This window comes from Acinonyx jubatus, chromosome B3 (assembly GCF_027475565.1).
Source record: "Acinonyx jubatus isolate Ajub_Pintada_27869175 chromosome B3, VMU_Ajub_asm_v1.0, whole genome shotgun sequence".
Taxonomy (NCBI): domain Eukaryota; kingdom Metazoa; phylum Chordata; class Mammalia; order Carnivora; family Felidae; genus Acinonyx; species Acinonyx jubatus.
Window position 1 is genome coordinate 101,753,246 of NC_069386.1, and position 16,744 is coordinate 101,769,989.

At 38.0% G+C, this 16,744-nt stretch overlaps 1 protein-coding gene across 12 annotated transcripts in view; it reads left to right on the forward strand.

Moving 5' to 3' along the window:
* The window catches only part of TMEM260 (transmembrane protein 260), an 89,357-nt gene that overhangs the window by 22,214 nt on the left and 50,399 nt on the right, over nt 1–16,744 (forward strand). For all 12 annotated transcript variants that reach the window (XR_008299421.1, XR_008299422.1, XR_003422495.2 and 9 more), the window contains 4 exons: nt 2,808–2,985; nt 4,533–4,646; nt 13,705–13,884; nt 15,554–15,594. Coding sequence is in view for 9 of the 12 variants with exons in the window: in XM_027065782.2 (XP_026921583.2) it covers nt 2,808–2,985; nt 4,533–4,646; nt 13,705–13,884; nt 15,554–15,594 (513 nt within the window). In the remaining 3 variants the exon portion in view is untranslated. The remainder of the gene's footprint in view (nt 1–2,807; nt 2,986–4,532; nt 4,647–13,704; nt 13,885–15,553; nt 15,595–16,744) is intronic.

Here is a 16,744-nt window from a genome sequence, read left to right on the forward strand (position 1 = left end):
AGTCTTCATATGGACCTATGTTTTTTTTGGGTTTTTTTTGCTTTTTGTTTTTGTCTTTCAAGACCTTGACATTTTGGGGGGTATATATTGGCCAGTTATTTTATAGAATGTTCTTCAATTTGAATTTGTCTGTAGCTTCAGGTAATACATTTTGGCAAGATTACCGTAGAAATGATGCTCTATTCTTTTGATGGGACTAGATCGGGAAGTATATGATGTTTGTCCTATTTCTGGGCATTAAATTTGATCATGTGGTTAAGATTGTGTCTGCCTGCTTTGCCACTGTAACGTTAGCATTTTTCCTTTTGTAGTTAATCTATTTCTAGACAGATACGTTTCGACTTATGTACATATTTCTGTTACTGCAAAACTTTTACCCACTAATTTTGGTCTCCATTATTCTGATGGTGATCACTGCCAAATTCCATCATTTCTTCTACAGTTATTAGTTGTTGACTTTCTATGGACTTTCTCTTCTCCCGTTTATTTGTTTATATCACTATAGGTTATTTATTCATTGGGTTGCAATCTATTACTATACTTATTGATATTTAAATTATCCCTGATTTGGCCCCTTTAAGCTGACTCCTTGTCCTTTTGTCATGTCCCCTTTTGAACACTTCCTTACGTTCTGGCACAAGATAGTTCAGATTCATTTTATACTTGAGCTACCACAGACCTGGAATCAGCCAGTTTTCCAAGGAAGCTAATTTGTGTGTGTGGGTTTTTTTGATGCTTATTCATTTTTTTGACAGAGAGAGACAGAGCGTGAGCGGGGAGGGGCAGAGAGAGGGAGACACAGAATCTGAAGCAGGTTCCAGGCTCTGAGCTGTCAGCACAGAGCCTGATGCGGGGCTTGAACTCACAAACCATGAGATCATGACCTGAGCCAAAATAGGACGCTTAACCAAGTGAGCCACCCAGGCACCCTGAATTTATGTTTTAAGTAGAGGAAGGAATCTTATATCTTATGCTTACTTTCTAAAATAATATTGACAGGTGAAACATGGAAATTCCTTTAAAAATGTTACCATTCTTTAAGATTAATTCATTCTCTCATTCACTGAGTTTCCTTTCTGTGCTTGGAGCTAAAGACTTCCAATATAAATGAAGTTTAACTCCGGTTCACATTTCAAAAATAATGTCAGAATAATTATTGCAGGCAGTTAACATGCCATAAATATTCCAAGATGAGCTAGAAACCTGGGAATTGAAGAGAAATTTGAGAAAAGAGTAGAGGTTGAATAAATAGAAGCTGAAACGACATTCAGTTCGTGGGTACAGCATGAGCAGAGGTATGGCACTGGGAATAAGCATGTCTTATTAGGGAATTTTGAGGAGCCTAACTGGTTGGTAGAGATAATAATGCTGGTAATTAGCGGCTAGGTACTATTCGCTGGGAGCGTGGATTCCAACCTGGCTCGTTTCCTACAGGCAATGAAGAGTCCTTAAATTGGGGGGCTAGGTAGTCATAAAGAGCATGTTTTAAGAAGTTTAATGTGATGTTATATTGCAGAATTGATTGGAAAACAGAAGAAACTTAGGAAACTATTAAAATAATTGAGTCTAGGGTAGTATGAGGACAAGTTGAAAGGAATTTGGAATGTAATTTAGAAGGAAGAAACGCTTTAATGTGTTGAATCAGGGTCATTGGAAGAATGGGGAACCCTGAAAGAAATAGGAAACTGGTGACCTTTATAAGGGAAAGAAAAGAAATAAATTGCAAAGAGGACCTCAAAAACAGGTTCAGTGATATCAAAATTGTATTTTAACTTTTTTTCTAAAATGCTTGATTAAAAGCCACAACTACTTCACAAAATTACTCCACTTTTTACACAAAACAATATAGTTTAAAAGCGATGACTTAGGGCTATATAATATTGTAACTATTAGACATGGTGATGCTTACTAAATCACAACACGTGTTAGAGATATTTGGTAACAGCTCTTCCATCATTTTAGACTTCTAGTGAAATAGGACATTGCTGTGCTAACATATTCCATCACGTTGCCAGTCTCAAATCAGATCTCTGGATTGAGATCCAGCTTCCTGATCTATTTGAGACGTCTGCCTCTCGTTGGCACTGGGGCTGAGAAATTTGTTTCCAAGTGTAGCATTTGGTTCTCTTTGTGTTAATGAAGTTCACATTCCCATCCCTGTCTTTAAAAGAAGATACTCCGTTTTCAACTTCAACTTTGTGTTGAGAAGAAATCACTAGAAACTAAGACCTTAACTTTCAAGGTCTTAAAATCACCAAATATTGTGATGAAGACGTCTTTGTCATATGTTGAGAGATACACTCTAGTGTGGTCGTGTGGAAGGTGCCTAGGTCCATACATGCCACAAGAAGTGGGAAAGGGTGTTCCTGAATAGATCGTCTGCCATTTCATTAATTTTTACAATTCAGCATAGCTCCGTGTTAACCAGACCATCCTTCTTTGCAGCTATAGCAAGAAAAGTGACTCAGTATCTCTCCAGCTACTACTTGTTATCTCTCCAGCTACTCTCACTTCAGGCTTTCTGCACTGGCTCGAATCCTAGAGGTTCCATCTGAGAACTAAACCTCATTCAGTGCATGGGAGACCCAGCCGGCTCGTTCCCTCATTTGTTGATAAGTTAATATATGGACTTGCTAATTAAAACGTGTGGGAAGAAATTATTACATGAAAGTAATGTATTAACCATATAATGTGTTGGGATAGGGCTGGGTGACTGTCATAATTTCTGCCGCTACAGTTTCTAAAAAGGAAAATAAAGTCGGTTCTTTTTGTTGGGAAAGAAGATTTCATGTTATCTGTGTTTGCAGGCTTTCTGGCTCCCATGCTGGAGGAATCCTTGCTGCGGGGGTGTTTTCATTCTCTCGTCTAACATGGCACTGGTCCATTGCAGCAGAGGTTTTCAGCTTAAACAATCTGTTTGTGGGGCTGCTTATGGCTCTTACTGTACATTTTGAGGAGGCAGCAACCGCCAAAGAAAGATCAAAGGTAACCTATTTTGATCAAAGTGAAATCACTTTTTGTTTTAATTTTTAGACAGTTGCTATATTTCCTTTTAACTTTGGTTTGGGCGCTGTGTATCTGATCTGATTACTGTCAAGGTAATCTAGGCATGTCGAGAGAGAAAATATTCTGAGTTCTTTTACGGTGACCCGTGATAGCCTTTATACAACATGGGACTTTTTTTCCTCTCAGAGTTCAGAAGCTTTCTGGAGAATGAGAGGATTGGAACCCCCTCCGAGTCCTATGGGAGAGATAGGCTTGGTGGTTAGCCCCACCGTCACGTGTGTGTGCATGTGCGCATGTGTGGTCGTAAGAGGCCAAGCTCCAGACTGACCACCTTAGGTTATATGCCAGTATGGTACATTGACTGACTCTCTAATTGCCAAAAAGATCCAATTTGTACTGTTGGGGCGGGGTGCACCTGGGTGGCTTAGTCAGTTAAGCATCTGACTCTTGATTTCGGTTCAGGCCATGATCTCACAGTCATGAGATCAAGCCCTGCATCAGGCTCCATGCTGGGCGAGAAGCCTGCTTAAGATTCTCTCTCCCTCAAAAAAAAAAACCCAAAATATTGTACTATTTTTTAACTATAAGAAGAGTATCAAATGTATAAACAAAGTAGTTCAGGAGAGGTTACAATAAATTATAAGGCAAATGCTAATATCAGAATCATTTGAAATGTAAAGGAACCCGGTCTTCTAGGAGCTTACAGTCGACACATTGGAAAGTACCAAACCATCTTAGTATAGGCAACTTTTTGTTTCTAAAGAATATATGAACAGAAGAATACCCTGGTTTATCTGGGGTTTCCATAAACAGTTCTGTGCTGCTTTAGAGTTTACTTTTTGTTCAAAATAACTTTTTCTGATTATGAAAATTGCACATGTTCAAAAAAAGCAAAAACAGCACCCATGACTTGGTTTCTAAATAAAAAAGTGTTATACTTTATTTTACTTATTATTAAAATTTTTTTTGGCATTTATTTATTTTTGAGAGAGAGGGAGAGGCAGAGAGAGGGAGACAAAGGATCCGAAGCAGGCTCCAAGCTGTGAGCGCAGCTCACAAACTCCAAACTCCCAAACTCCCAAACCATGAGATCATGACCTGAGCTGAAATCAGAGTCGACCACTTAACCAACTGAGTCACCCAGGCGTCCCTATTGTACTTTATTTAATAGGAGAAAAAATGAAACGGAAAGAATGACTGAGCTTTAGTTACAGGTTTTACTTCAATGACACAGTATCCTATTATTGTTAGGACTTATCTAGTCATCACACAGAACTTTCGGAAACTTAATTTGAAGGCAGTCATGTAAGGTCAAACTGCAGTGATTGGATGAGAATGGGCAATATTATAAAAAATAATGGTGATAAATATTAGTGTCTGTTGAAGTGTGACTGCTTGTGTCTAAGAGGTTGACTTCAGCCTGACCTATGGTACAAGTGCTTGGTTTTAATATAAAGAATAGTTTTTTACCATCGTACTTAGTTATGAGTTTTAGATGAATTTTTAACTTAGATTTTTTTTTTCAGATAGCTAAAATTGGTGCTTTCTGCTGTGGCCTTAGCTTATGTAATCAGCACACAATAGTACTCTATATTTTGTGCATAATACCATGGATTCTCTTCCGACTTTTAAAAGAGAAGGTAGGTTTTTGAGTGTTTTTAATGAAAATTCATAATATTTTATTAAGGCCCGATATAACATTTATGGCATCAGAAAATGTGTAGCTTTAAATTTTTTTTAGTTTTCTATAATGTGTAAGTGACCTGAGGCTCTAACAACATTGACTGGAAAAAAAATAGGATTTACAAAAATGCAGTATTGATTGCAGTGGCATCTCGCCTGTTTCATCATTTTCTTAGTGATTCTGAACAGCACCTTGATAAAAATAGGAGTTACAACACTAATAACAGATTTCCTTGATTGTTTTATTATATGTTCTAAGACAAAGGATAGTGTATTCATAATAGTTTATTCATTCATCCAGCTGTTTGTCAAGCCCCTGCTCGCTGCCAGATGCTACTCTAGGTGTTAGGGATGCAGCGCCCAACAAAACAAGACACTGTCACTGCTATTGTGACCCAAAAAATAAAATCTCTGGTAAATAACAATCCTGTTTTCTCAGAACAGATTTCTGTAGAATTCAAGATGATTTATTTCAGCTTTTCCTTTCTCTCAAAGGAAAAATTATTATTAATTTAAATAGCGGTATAAAGCGACATGAGAAAATTACTATACTCTGTAAGGCGTTAGGAGATGTACGTAAGAAGGCAGGGAGCTGAGTTAGGTGTGAGTTTTTGGAAAGACGGAAGCCCTTTATTCTGTCAGTCTTCCTCCCAGAGGTTGAAGCAATCTAAATACAAAGCCAACACTGGAGTCATTTTACTTACTGTTTATTGGTTTGGTAATTATTGTTTATTTGTCAGCTACATTTATTTATCATTTCATTGTTTGTTGCTATAGTCAGAATTATATTAGAAAATACATGTTTAATAAAATTATTATACAGAAATAGGGAAATTGTTCCAAAACTTTAGGTAATTGTATTTACTGTACTTGAACATATTTTGTCCTTAGCTTCTGGCAACAAAGCAAAAAGGATAACATGGAGGTTATAAAATTCTTATGCGATCAAAAATAGATAAAAACGGAACATAACAATTGACAGGAGAGATCAACTTTTTCTTGGAACTGGATTCTGTGAAGTCAATCACGTCCATTATGTAAGGAATATTAGCGTAGCAGGCAGTGTCTAATAGTGGTATTATAGAATATACAGAAAGTTCTTTATCTGGTCTTTTATTATATAAACGCTTGATTTTTAAAGTTGGAGATATAACATAAAAAATATAATTCAGTGAAGGCTTCTCTATAGAGTACAGACCTGAGGAGGCGCAAATATTTTCCTTGCAGATTGACGGATACACAGATGGGGGTGCCCTCACACCCTGCTGTCCGTGATCTTAGCGGCGTCTTTTTTATTTTTCCGGTCTTCATTTTTTTCCTTTTTCTTTTTCCAGCTTATTGAGATACAATTGACATATAATACTGTGTAAGTTTAAGGTATATAGGATGATGATTTGATATATGAGGTTACCACAATGCGGTTCTTAACACATCCATCACCTCATGTAGTTAAAATTGTGTGTGCGTATGTGTTGAGAACTCTTAAGATCTATTCTCATAGCATCTTTCAAATGTACAGTACAATACTATAATGACCATCCCCCAGACTTACTCATTTTATAACTTTCTCGTTTTATAATTATTTGCACACTTTGACCACATTCACTCATTTCCCTCAATCCCTAAACCCCACCTCTAGTGATCACCAATCTACTCTGTGTTTCTGGGAGTTCAGTTTTTTGAGATCCCACGTATAGGTTAGGTCATTCAGTATTTGCCTTTCTCAGTCTGACTTATTTCATTTAGCATAATACTGTCAAGTTTTATCCATGTTGTTGCAGATGGCAGAATTTCCTTCTTTTTTGTGGCTGAATAATACTTCATATTATGTATGTATGTATATATGTTTTCTCTTAGGAATTTTATAGTTTCAGGTCTTTCAATCAAGTCTGTAATCCATTTTGAGTTAATTTTGTCTGTGGTGTAAGATAGTGATCCAGTTTTATTCTTTTGCATGTGACTGTCTGGTTTTCCTAACACCATTTTTTGAAAAGACTGGTCTTTTCCCCTTGTGTATTTTTGCCTCTCTGTCATAAATTAATTAACCATGTGTGCCTGGGTTTATTTCTGGGCTCTGTATTCTGTTCCATTGATCTGTGTCTGTTTTTACCCCAGTGCCATACTGTTTTGTAGCTTTATAGTATAGTTTGAAAAGCCTGCAGCTTTGTTGTTTTTTTTTCAAGATGGCTTTGGCTATTTGGGATCTTTTGTGGTTTCATACAAGTGGATTGTCCTATTTCTGTGAAAAATGACTGGAATTTTGTTAGAGATTGCATTGAATCTGTAGACTGCTTTGCATGTTTTAACAGTCCTAACTCTTCCAATCCATGAACATAGAATGTCTTCCCATTTATTTGTGTCTTCTTAATGTCTTTAATCAGTGTCTTATTGTTTTCAGTGTATGGGTCTTTCACCTCCTTAGTTAAATTTATTTGTAGGTAGGGGTGCCTGGGTGACTCATTTGGTTGAGTGTCCGACTCTTGATTTCCGCTCAGGTCATGATCCCAGGGTTGTGGGATCGAGCCCACATCAGGCTCCATGCTGAGCATGGAGCCTGCTTAAGATTCTCTTTCTTAAGAGAATCTTGCCTGCTCACTCTCTAAATAAATAAATAAATAAATAAATAAATAAATAAATAAATAAATAAATAAATAAAATTATTTAAAAAATTACTTGTAGGTATTTTATTCTTTTTTGATGCAATTGTAAACAGAATTGGTTTCTTAATTTCTCTTCCTGATAGTTCATCGTTACTGTATAAAAAGAAAGCAACAGATTTTTTTATATTGATTTTGTACCCTGCAACTCTACTGAATTCGGTTAGTAGTTCTGACAGCTTTTTGGTGGAGTCCTTAGGGTTTTCATTATATAAAATCGTGTCATTTACAAATAGTGACAGTTTTACTTTTTCCTTTCCAATTGTATGCTTTTTATATTTTTACCTGCCTAATTGCACTGGCTAGGACTTCCAATACTATGTTGATTAAGAATGGTAAGAGTGGGCATCCTTGTCTTATTCCTGATAATAATGGGAAAGCTTTTAGCTTCTCACTGTTGAGTATGATGTTAGCTGTGGGCTTGTCACATATGGCCTTTCTGTGACCATATACCTACTTTGTTGGGAGTTTTTATGGTAAATGAATTTTATAAGTGGTTTTTCTGCATCTGTTGAGATGATCATATGATTTTTATCTTTCACTCCATTAATGTGGTGTACCATGTTGATTGATGTGCAGATGTTGAATCATCCTTGTATCCCTGGAATAAATCCCACTTGATCACGGTATATGATCCTTTAAATGTATTGTCAAATTGAGTTTACTAATATTTTGTTGAGGATTTTTGCATTGATGTTCGTCAGGGATATCTAATATGGCCTATAATTTTCTTTTTTCTTTTCCCTTCCTTCCTCCCCACCTTCCTTCCTTCCTTCTTTCCTTCCTTCTTTCCTTCCTTCCTTCCTTCCTTCCTTCCTTCCTTCTTTCCTTCTTTCCTTCCTTAACTTTTGACATTTTAATTATAATGTGTGTTGGTGTGGGTCTCTTTGGGGTCATCTTCTTTGGAAGTCTCTGGGCTTCTTGGATCCAGATGTCTCTTTCCTTTCCCAGGTAAGGGAAGTTCTCAGCAATTATTTCTTCAAATAAGCTTTTTGCCCCTTTCTCTCTTCTCCTTCTGGGACCCCTATAATACACATGATTTTCTACTTGATGTTGTCCTGTGAATCTCTTAAGCTATATTCACTTTTACAACTTTTTTCTTGTTGCTGCTTGGTTTGGGTGAGTGCCACTCCCTCTGTTTCAGCTCACTGATTCTATCTGCTTCATCCAGCCTGCTCTCGAACTCCTACAGTGTATCTTTCAGTTCAGTTATTGTATTCTTCCGTTTTGTGACTTTGGTACTGCCTTATGTTTATGTCTTTGTTGGACTTCTCACTGTGTACGCCCATTCTTCTCCCAAGTTTGGTGAGCATCTGTATGACCGGTACTTTTAACTCTTTGTCAGGCAAGTTACTTATCTCTGTTTGATTAAGATTTTTTTCCCCAGGGTTTTATCTTGTTCTTTCATTTGAAATGTATTCCTCTGTCTCCTCATTTTAGTTGACTCTCTGAGGTTGATTCTTTATACTAGGCAAAATGGCTGCCTCTCCTAGTCTTGCAGGAGTCGCATCGTGTAGGGGATGTACCTCATTGTTTAACCTTGCTCTAGTTGTCTCTCAAACCTTTATGATTGTCTGAGCAGCCTGGGTTTTCCTTGGTAGGTTCCAGTTATTGTGTCAAGGCCTGTGAGTGTTCCAGACGGAGGGATCTCAGCACCTAGTTTCAGGCTGATTGGAAACTAGAACCTCAATTAGCATCTTTAATGTATGCAAATATATATATATATGGTCCCGTGGGACTGTAATCATAGGCCTTGCTGGCCTCCAGACCAAGCAATCTGGAGGCCTCCCCTTAGGGACTGATGCAAATTCGGGGCTCTAGACGAGTATATGAGCTTCTTTCTGGGAGATGCCAGCAAGCTGTAGTGAGGCCAGGTGAGAGCTCAAAGATGGTATCCTTCAGCCAGCGTTCCCTGAGAGCACTTCTGTAGCCTTTAGATGTGTGGTAAATCTGAAACTTCCCCACCCCTCAGGCTGAAGTTTTTTCGCAGGAAGACCAAGGGTGTGTTTTAGTCTGTTGTCAGTGCAGCCCCTCGGGGATGGTAGCTTGTTAAGAACCGTCTTTCCAATGGTTTCAGACCCATAGGACTCCTAAACGCAATCCCCCTTGATCACCAGATCCACGCACTGAAGGGACATCCCCTATGTGGGCTGTGCACACTGGCTGGCTTTGGTAGAGCCACGATGGAGTGGCACACAGGAATGGGACGCACTCACTGGCAATAACAGGGTCAAGGAAGAACGCCAGAAATGGTACCCTCCAGCGTCTCTGTCCCCAGAGAGAGTTCTACCAGGCTTCTGCACCTACAGCAGACATTTTAAGATTAACAAATGAGGGGCGCCTGGGTGGCTCAGTCGGTTGAGCGTCCAACTTTGGCTTAGGTCATGATCTCGTGGTCCCTGAGTTCGAGCCCCACGTCGGGCTCTGTGCTGACTGCTCAGAGCCCGGAGCCTGTTTCAGATTCTGTGTCTCCCTCTCTCTCTGCCCCTCCCCCGTTCATGCTCTGTCTCTCTCTGTCTCAAAAATAAATAAACATTTTAAAAAAAATTAAAAAAAAGATTAACAAATGAATCTTCTTCACTTACAGTCTAGCACTTTCTAGACTGCTGCTTCTGTACCAGGTTTTGGGGCGAGTGAGTCTATACGTTGAGCCCTTAAGAACAGAGTCTCTGTTTCCTACAGCACTGTGAATTTCCTGAATGTTTGCCCCTTTGGCTTTCAAAACCAGACATTTGGTGGGGGGTTGTTACTCTGGTGCAGGTTCCAAAGGTTGGGGTGCCTTATGTGGGGCACAAACCCCATACCCCTCAGGGAGAAGTCCTGTATTTACGAGATCCCTCCTGACTGTGGGTTGCAGCATTGGGGTGAGGTTTTCTGTAAGACCATGTCTCTGCCTCTTCTACCCGTTTTCAGGTGGCCCTTTTGTTCTTTGTTGTGGAGGTGCTTGTTCAGGTAGTTTTCAGGTCTTTGTAAATTTGTGTCCGTGGGTGGAGGTGAGTTCAGAATCTTTCTACCCTGCCGTCTTGAACTGCCTCCTGATTACTAAAGCTTTGTAATGTAGTTTGAAATCAGGAAGTGTGATGCCTCCAGCTTCATTCCTCTTTTGCAAGATTTTTTTGGCTATTTGGGGTCTTTTGTGGTTCCATACAAATTTTAGGGTTCATTTTTCTATTTCTGTTAAAAATGCCATTGGAATCTTGACAGGGATTTCATTGAATCTATAGACGGCTTTGTGTATTATGGACACTTAAAAATTTTTAATTCTTCCAATCTGTGAACAAGGGATATCTTTCCATTTATTTGTGCCCTCTTCAATTTCTTTCATCAATGCCTTCTAGTTTTTAGTGTATCGATTTTTCACCTCCTTGGTTAAATTTATTGCTAGATATTTTATTGGTTTTGATGCTATTGTAAATGAGATAATTTTCTTTTTTTTCAGGCAATTTATTTTTAGTATATAGAAACACAACTAATGTTATGCATTAATTTTGTATCCTGCAACCTTACTGAATTCATTTATTAGTCTAACAGATTTTTGGTGGCGTCTTCAGGATTTTCTCTATATAAGATCATGTCATCTGCAAACAGAGACAGTTTTCCTTCTTCCTTTCTGATATGGATGCCTTTTGTTTCTTTTTCTTGCCTGAATACTCTGTAGTACTTCCAGGACTATGTTTAACAGGAGTTGGTAAGAGTGGGTGCCCTTGTCTTATTCCTGATCTTAGAGGAAAATCTTTCCTTCTTTCACCATTGAGTATGATGTTAGCTATGGACTTGTCATATGCGGACTTTGTTATGTTAACGTAGACCCCGGATCAATTAAACCAGAATTATTTTAGGGTGGGATCAGCTACTGGCTCAGCCCTGCAGGTGGGTGAACGCTGGCTGGGATCTCTGTTTGGGCACCGCTGCCAGGAGGGACACCATCTGCAAAATCTGAGCACTGGTTGCTGAAAACCCTGCTCCCCGTCTCCTGTCTGTGTGATCCCAATTGTTGAGCCCAGCCAACCCCTTTCCCCTACCGTGGTCCTCATGAGGTGAGAACTGAATGAGCCTCCTGGGAAGTGTCCTGCATGTTGGGGGAGCTGGATGTCCATCTGGGACTGTCTTTTCCCACTGGAAAAACTAGCCCCAGGGATGCTCTGCCAGTGCAGTGCAGTGCTGGCCTGGGGGTGGGGTAATGCAGTCAGAGTACTCCTCCTTCTTCCTAACATGGCCCTTCTTAGTCCTTGTGGTGCACAGTGTGCTTCAGCCTCACCCCTGAATCCTGGGATTCTTCACAATGATGTCTTGTCTGTGGATAGTTGCTAGCTGGTGTTTTTGTGAGGAAGACTGAAGTCAGGAATGATCTATGTTGCCATCTTGGTGGCCTTACTCATAGATAGGCTTCTGACATCAGAGAAGGCGCTTTCAGATACCAGAGCGGTGCACTGACAGTCAGGAACTTAAAAAGTAAATGTCTTCAGGCGCCTGGATGGCTTAGGCGTCCGACTTCAGCTCAGGTCATGATCTCACAGTCTGTGGGTTCGAGCCCCATGTTGGGCTCTGTGCTGACAGCTCGGAGCCTGGAGCCTGCTTCAGATTCTGTGTCTCCCTCTCTCTCTGCCTCTCCCCCACCCACGCTCTGTGTCTCACTTTCAAAAATAAATAAATATAATAACAAAAAAAGGAAATGTCTTGTGTTAGTTAATTGAAAGAAGAGCCATATTCTTTCTATGAAACATGCAGGACTCAGAGTTGATAAGGTGGGAGCCTTGTCTGAGAGCCTGTTTTTCCCATATTTAGGTCAGCTACTGATGCGTGATGACATTTTGGGAAGTATGCCTCTTCAAAGGGCATTTCATTTTCACTAGTTAAATAGCAGAGGCTAGAATAAGGTCTACCAGTAAAGTGGCAAGGTACTTGGATCTCACTGGTCAGGTGATTTGAGGCAGAGTACGAAGTCCTGAGTCAGTTGGTTGCAACCCTCGCTACTCAGATTACCTAGGAAGCTTTTAAAAAGTGTGTATATGTGTGTACATATATGTATACGCATGTATACATCCATGTGTATATATATATATATATATATATATATATATATATATATATATATATTGTGTGTGTGTGTGTGTGTATTTATGCTGATCCACCCTAAAATAATTCTGTTTGAATTGGTCTGGGGTGAAGCCCAGGCATTAATATTTTCAAAAAGCTCTGCAGATGATTCTAATGTCTGCGCAGCTAGAACTCTGAGCCACTCTCTAGTGCTCTCTGAAAACGCTCTCATGTGATTGTCTCCCGTGTATTTCCCCCACAAAAGGAAAATTGTGCATCGTGCCACTTTAAATCAAACTTTACAACATGCAGGAACTGTCAAAATATAAACATTTGCTTTATTTAAAATTACTTTTAAGAATAGCAAAGACATGTTATCCGATTAGCTATTTCTTATACTCTTTTCATGCATCATTTTTGTGCATCTCATTACCTCTTTAGAAATATCTAATGAAATCAGTACTATAATAAAAACACTCCATTTTCAATTAAGAGTGTTTATTTGAAAATGTTAATATAAGTCAACTGCTTGTTCTACTTCTGGTAAATGTGAACCTTGGTTCTTGTATTCATTGTCACATATGAATTTTCCTTTTTTGTAAAGGAAAAGTTGGCAATTTCCAATTATAATATTTGTAAGAGACTCCCTTTCCCAATTACTAAAGCAACCACTCTTTGAGTCTTTAGCATATCAGAATTCTTTTGGATATAATCTTTATGAGACTTTGTCAGTACTGTCCTTTATTTTAGAAATGTGCAGATGAAAAAATACATTCTCATACGAACGTAACAGCATTGTTACATACAACGAATTTCCATCAGTACTCCTTCCTATATGTAAACTGAGGAGAAAGCATTTGGACGAGCTAGGAGGTAATTTAAAAGCTAGCTTCATTTGTGCCCAATATTTCCACAAAATATCCAAAACCCTTGTAGAGAGAATCATATCATCAGTGTGTAATCACAAGAGAGAATATAGTTGAAGCCTACTCCCGATGATGGTGGTGAAGTGAATTGGCATTAGAATAATACATGTCATGACATGGTTTTAAATATAAAACGTGCAATCCACATGATACTCAGGAGTCTTCACTAATATTATTTGCTTCACCTGCCATGCAAAGGAATTCAGGCTGATGCAATTCTCTAGTAATCCACAGGACTCAGAAGGTTTAACATAGGATTCTGGGGTAACTTAACTATAAATTGAGAGATCAGCTCTGAGTAAACATGTTCGTGTTTTCCTCGCTGTGTTCTGGAAGTTCGGGGATGAAGGGACTAAAATAAACGTTGTTATACAACCCAATGTGCTCTGATGCAGGAACTCTCCCTGGGCTCTTTGTTGAAGCTGAGTCTGTGCTTCGGTGCTGGCTTGTTGCCCTATGTCTACCTTCCTGTCTCGTCCTACCTCAATCAAGCCCGTTGGACCTGGGGAGACCAGACAACATTGCTAGGATTTTTGACGCATTTTCTCAGGGAAGAATATGGAACATTCAGTCTGGTAAATTTATATTTAAAACCCTTTTGGGGCACTGGGCTGGCGCAGCTGGTAGAGCATGCGACTCTTGATCTCTGGGTTGTAAGTTCAAGTCCCATGTAGGGTGTACAGATTACTTAAAAAATAAGATAAACTCTTAAAAATAAGTAAAACACTTTTAAGGAAGCAAATGGCAAAACTTCAGTGTTCTGCCTGGGCTTTGACTGAAAAAAACAATATTTATCAATGACAGTACAGAGAATTTTCATTTCAGTTATTTACATAACAGACTTGCTCCTTGGAATATGGCCTTTAACAGACATTAGAAAAAAGTTGGAATCCCCAAACCTGACACCATAATGTGGTATATCCCGAATATATTTCTCAGCATGACAGTTAAAAAGATTCTGCCACCAGCACTTGAAACACTTCATTCTTAGCATCGGGTATCACTTTGGTCCCTCAGTCTGTGATTTAAAAATATTTGGAAAGATTAAAGAAAAAAAAAAAAAAACCTCAAAATTTTTAATCTACCTCGACCAAAACACTTCCTTTTTTCACATTTGACAAATAGTGTTCGTGGTACTATTTACTGTAATACCTATGTGTAAATACTTTATAAAATATAATTTCACTAAAATGGCTTTATAAAAGTTCAAAAGGCCCTACTGTCCCTAAAACATAAATCAGGGCAAAACACTGAGTGTGGTTATGGTAAAGGTTATCTGAAGAATAGGAGGACAAACTCATGTTTTTTTTGTTTTTTTGTTTTTTGTTTTTAAGAGAGACAGTTGTCTCGGATTTTTCTTTCATGGTTTGTGTTTTTTGTGCCTTCTACGAAGGCAAATCTCCGAACACTACATGTTATTTGACACCATTGATAGAAAATTCTAAACCATACAAAAACTAAACAGTCTATTACTCAAGGAGACATACAAAAGAAGTAGAACTATATATTATTAGAAAGTAGGGGAATAATTAACACCAAATTCAAGGTAATAGTTACCACTGGGGGGTAAGAAAAGCGAGGCTTATGAGTGCTTTGTGAGATACCCTATGGAATTGGTGCAGTCCTGTTTCTTAAGTGAATGGTGGCTCTGTAGACTTTACAAAAAAACTGTTTATCCCTTAAATACACATTATATATGTTATTTGTATGGAGGAGATATTTCATAATAAAATAGGTTAATGAAAGGATAATTATTAATTACTTCTTGACTTAGAAAGTTTGATACTTTAAATTTATACTCTGGCTTACTTATATTGGTTATTCCATTACAATATTGCTTGAGGGCCATTCCAGATTTGAAATTTGTATAATTCACATGTAATTGTGAAATTATAGACTAACATGTGATAATGAGCTCTAATCAAAGTGCCTTAAAGAGACTCCGTAACAAAAGTGTAAAGTCTGTTAATTCATTAATGTGTTAATCATTCCTGCTGGAAATATTTTAACTGATTTTTAGCCAATCATTATTTCTGCATTAATTCTTCCTAAAGAAAGTGTTTAGTTTTCATTGACTTCTCTGCAAAAACTCAGTAAGGCTCTGAAGTAAAGACTGAATAAAGAGAGATGTTGCTTTGTCTATTTAAAACACGTATATTTAAAATCAAGGTAGTTAAAATACAATAGCCTAACAAAGCTTCAGTTTAATGCTTGCACAAGTAAATTTTTCTCTTTTATGTTTAGGCCAAATCTGAAATAGGATCCAGTATGTCTGAAATTTTGCTGTGAGTATGAAATATTTGAAACTGTGTTTTGTTTTGTTTTTAAGTTTATTTATTTATTTTTGAGAGAGAGAGGGAGAGCGTGCATATACAAGGGAGGGGCAGAGAGAGAGAGGGAGAGAGAGAATCCCAAGCAGTCTCTGGCTGTCAACGCAGAGCCCCATTTGGGGTCGATCTCACAAACCCTGAGATCATGACGTGAGCCAAAATCGAGAGTCAGATGCTTAGCTGACTGAGCCACGTAGGCGCCCCTGAAACTGATTTTAAGTAAATTCTCTATTCATTCCGTTAACTGAATTTTGGGATTTCTGGGTTTATCTCTTTGTGAAGCAGTATGTCTGAGAAGTAGGTTTAGCCTGTACAGGTAACAGTTGTGTGTGTATACTGTCAAACATTCTAGCATTTCCTTCAATAAGGTAAAGATTGAAGTGAGTAATAAATACAGCAGTTATTAAGAGACTGTGTAGAACCTATGCAACTAAAATGTTTCAACTTTCATTTGGATACGAAATTACCCAATGCACTGTTTCTTTATACATAATTTATTCTTTGTTCTGGTTTTATATATGCTTTTTTTTCAGAGATATTTTATAACATTGTATTTAGCAATTTGATTATTTTATTTTTATTTAGAATTGAGCTATGTTCTTTAGTTATTCAGAGCTTTATTTACTTGATGTCTCTTAAGACTGTTTCTTTAGGCTGTCCTTAAGCTCTGTTTTGGACTTAAATATTTTTAATATCCAGCCTTTTTTAGAGCCAGGTTAAGCAAATAAATTTCATCTGCGTTACCCACTAGGGTTCTTGGAAACATGGGTTAATATTTGCTTTAAAACCCACACAGATTAAGACAACTTGAAAAATATCCATACCAGTCCTTTACTATTTTTATAATATTTTCAATATAAAATTATGGCAAATAGTCTTCTATCACAGGTGATCTCCTAAGTAATTATTAATGTGGGATTCCCAGGACTATTTGAAAACCATTTTTAAAATATGGGGAGAATATTTTAACTCTGTATACAAGGCAGTTCATAGGTTCTCACAGTTTCTGTCTTGTTAACTTGCTAGCTTGTTTGCTTCCTGCCATCCTTCCTTTCTTTTTAAATGACCTTTTTCTCTACTCCCAAAATATGATGCATAATCATTA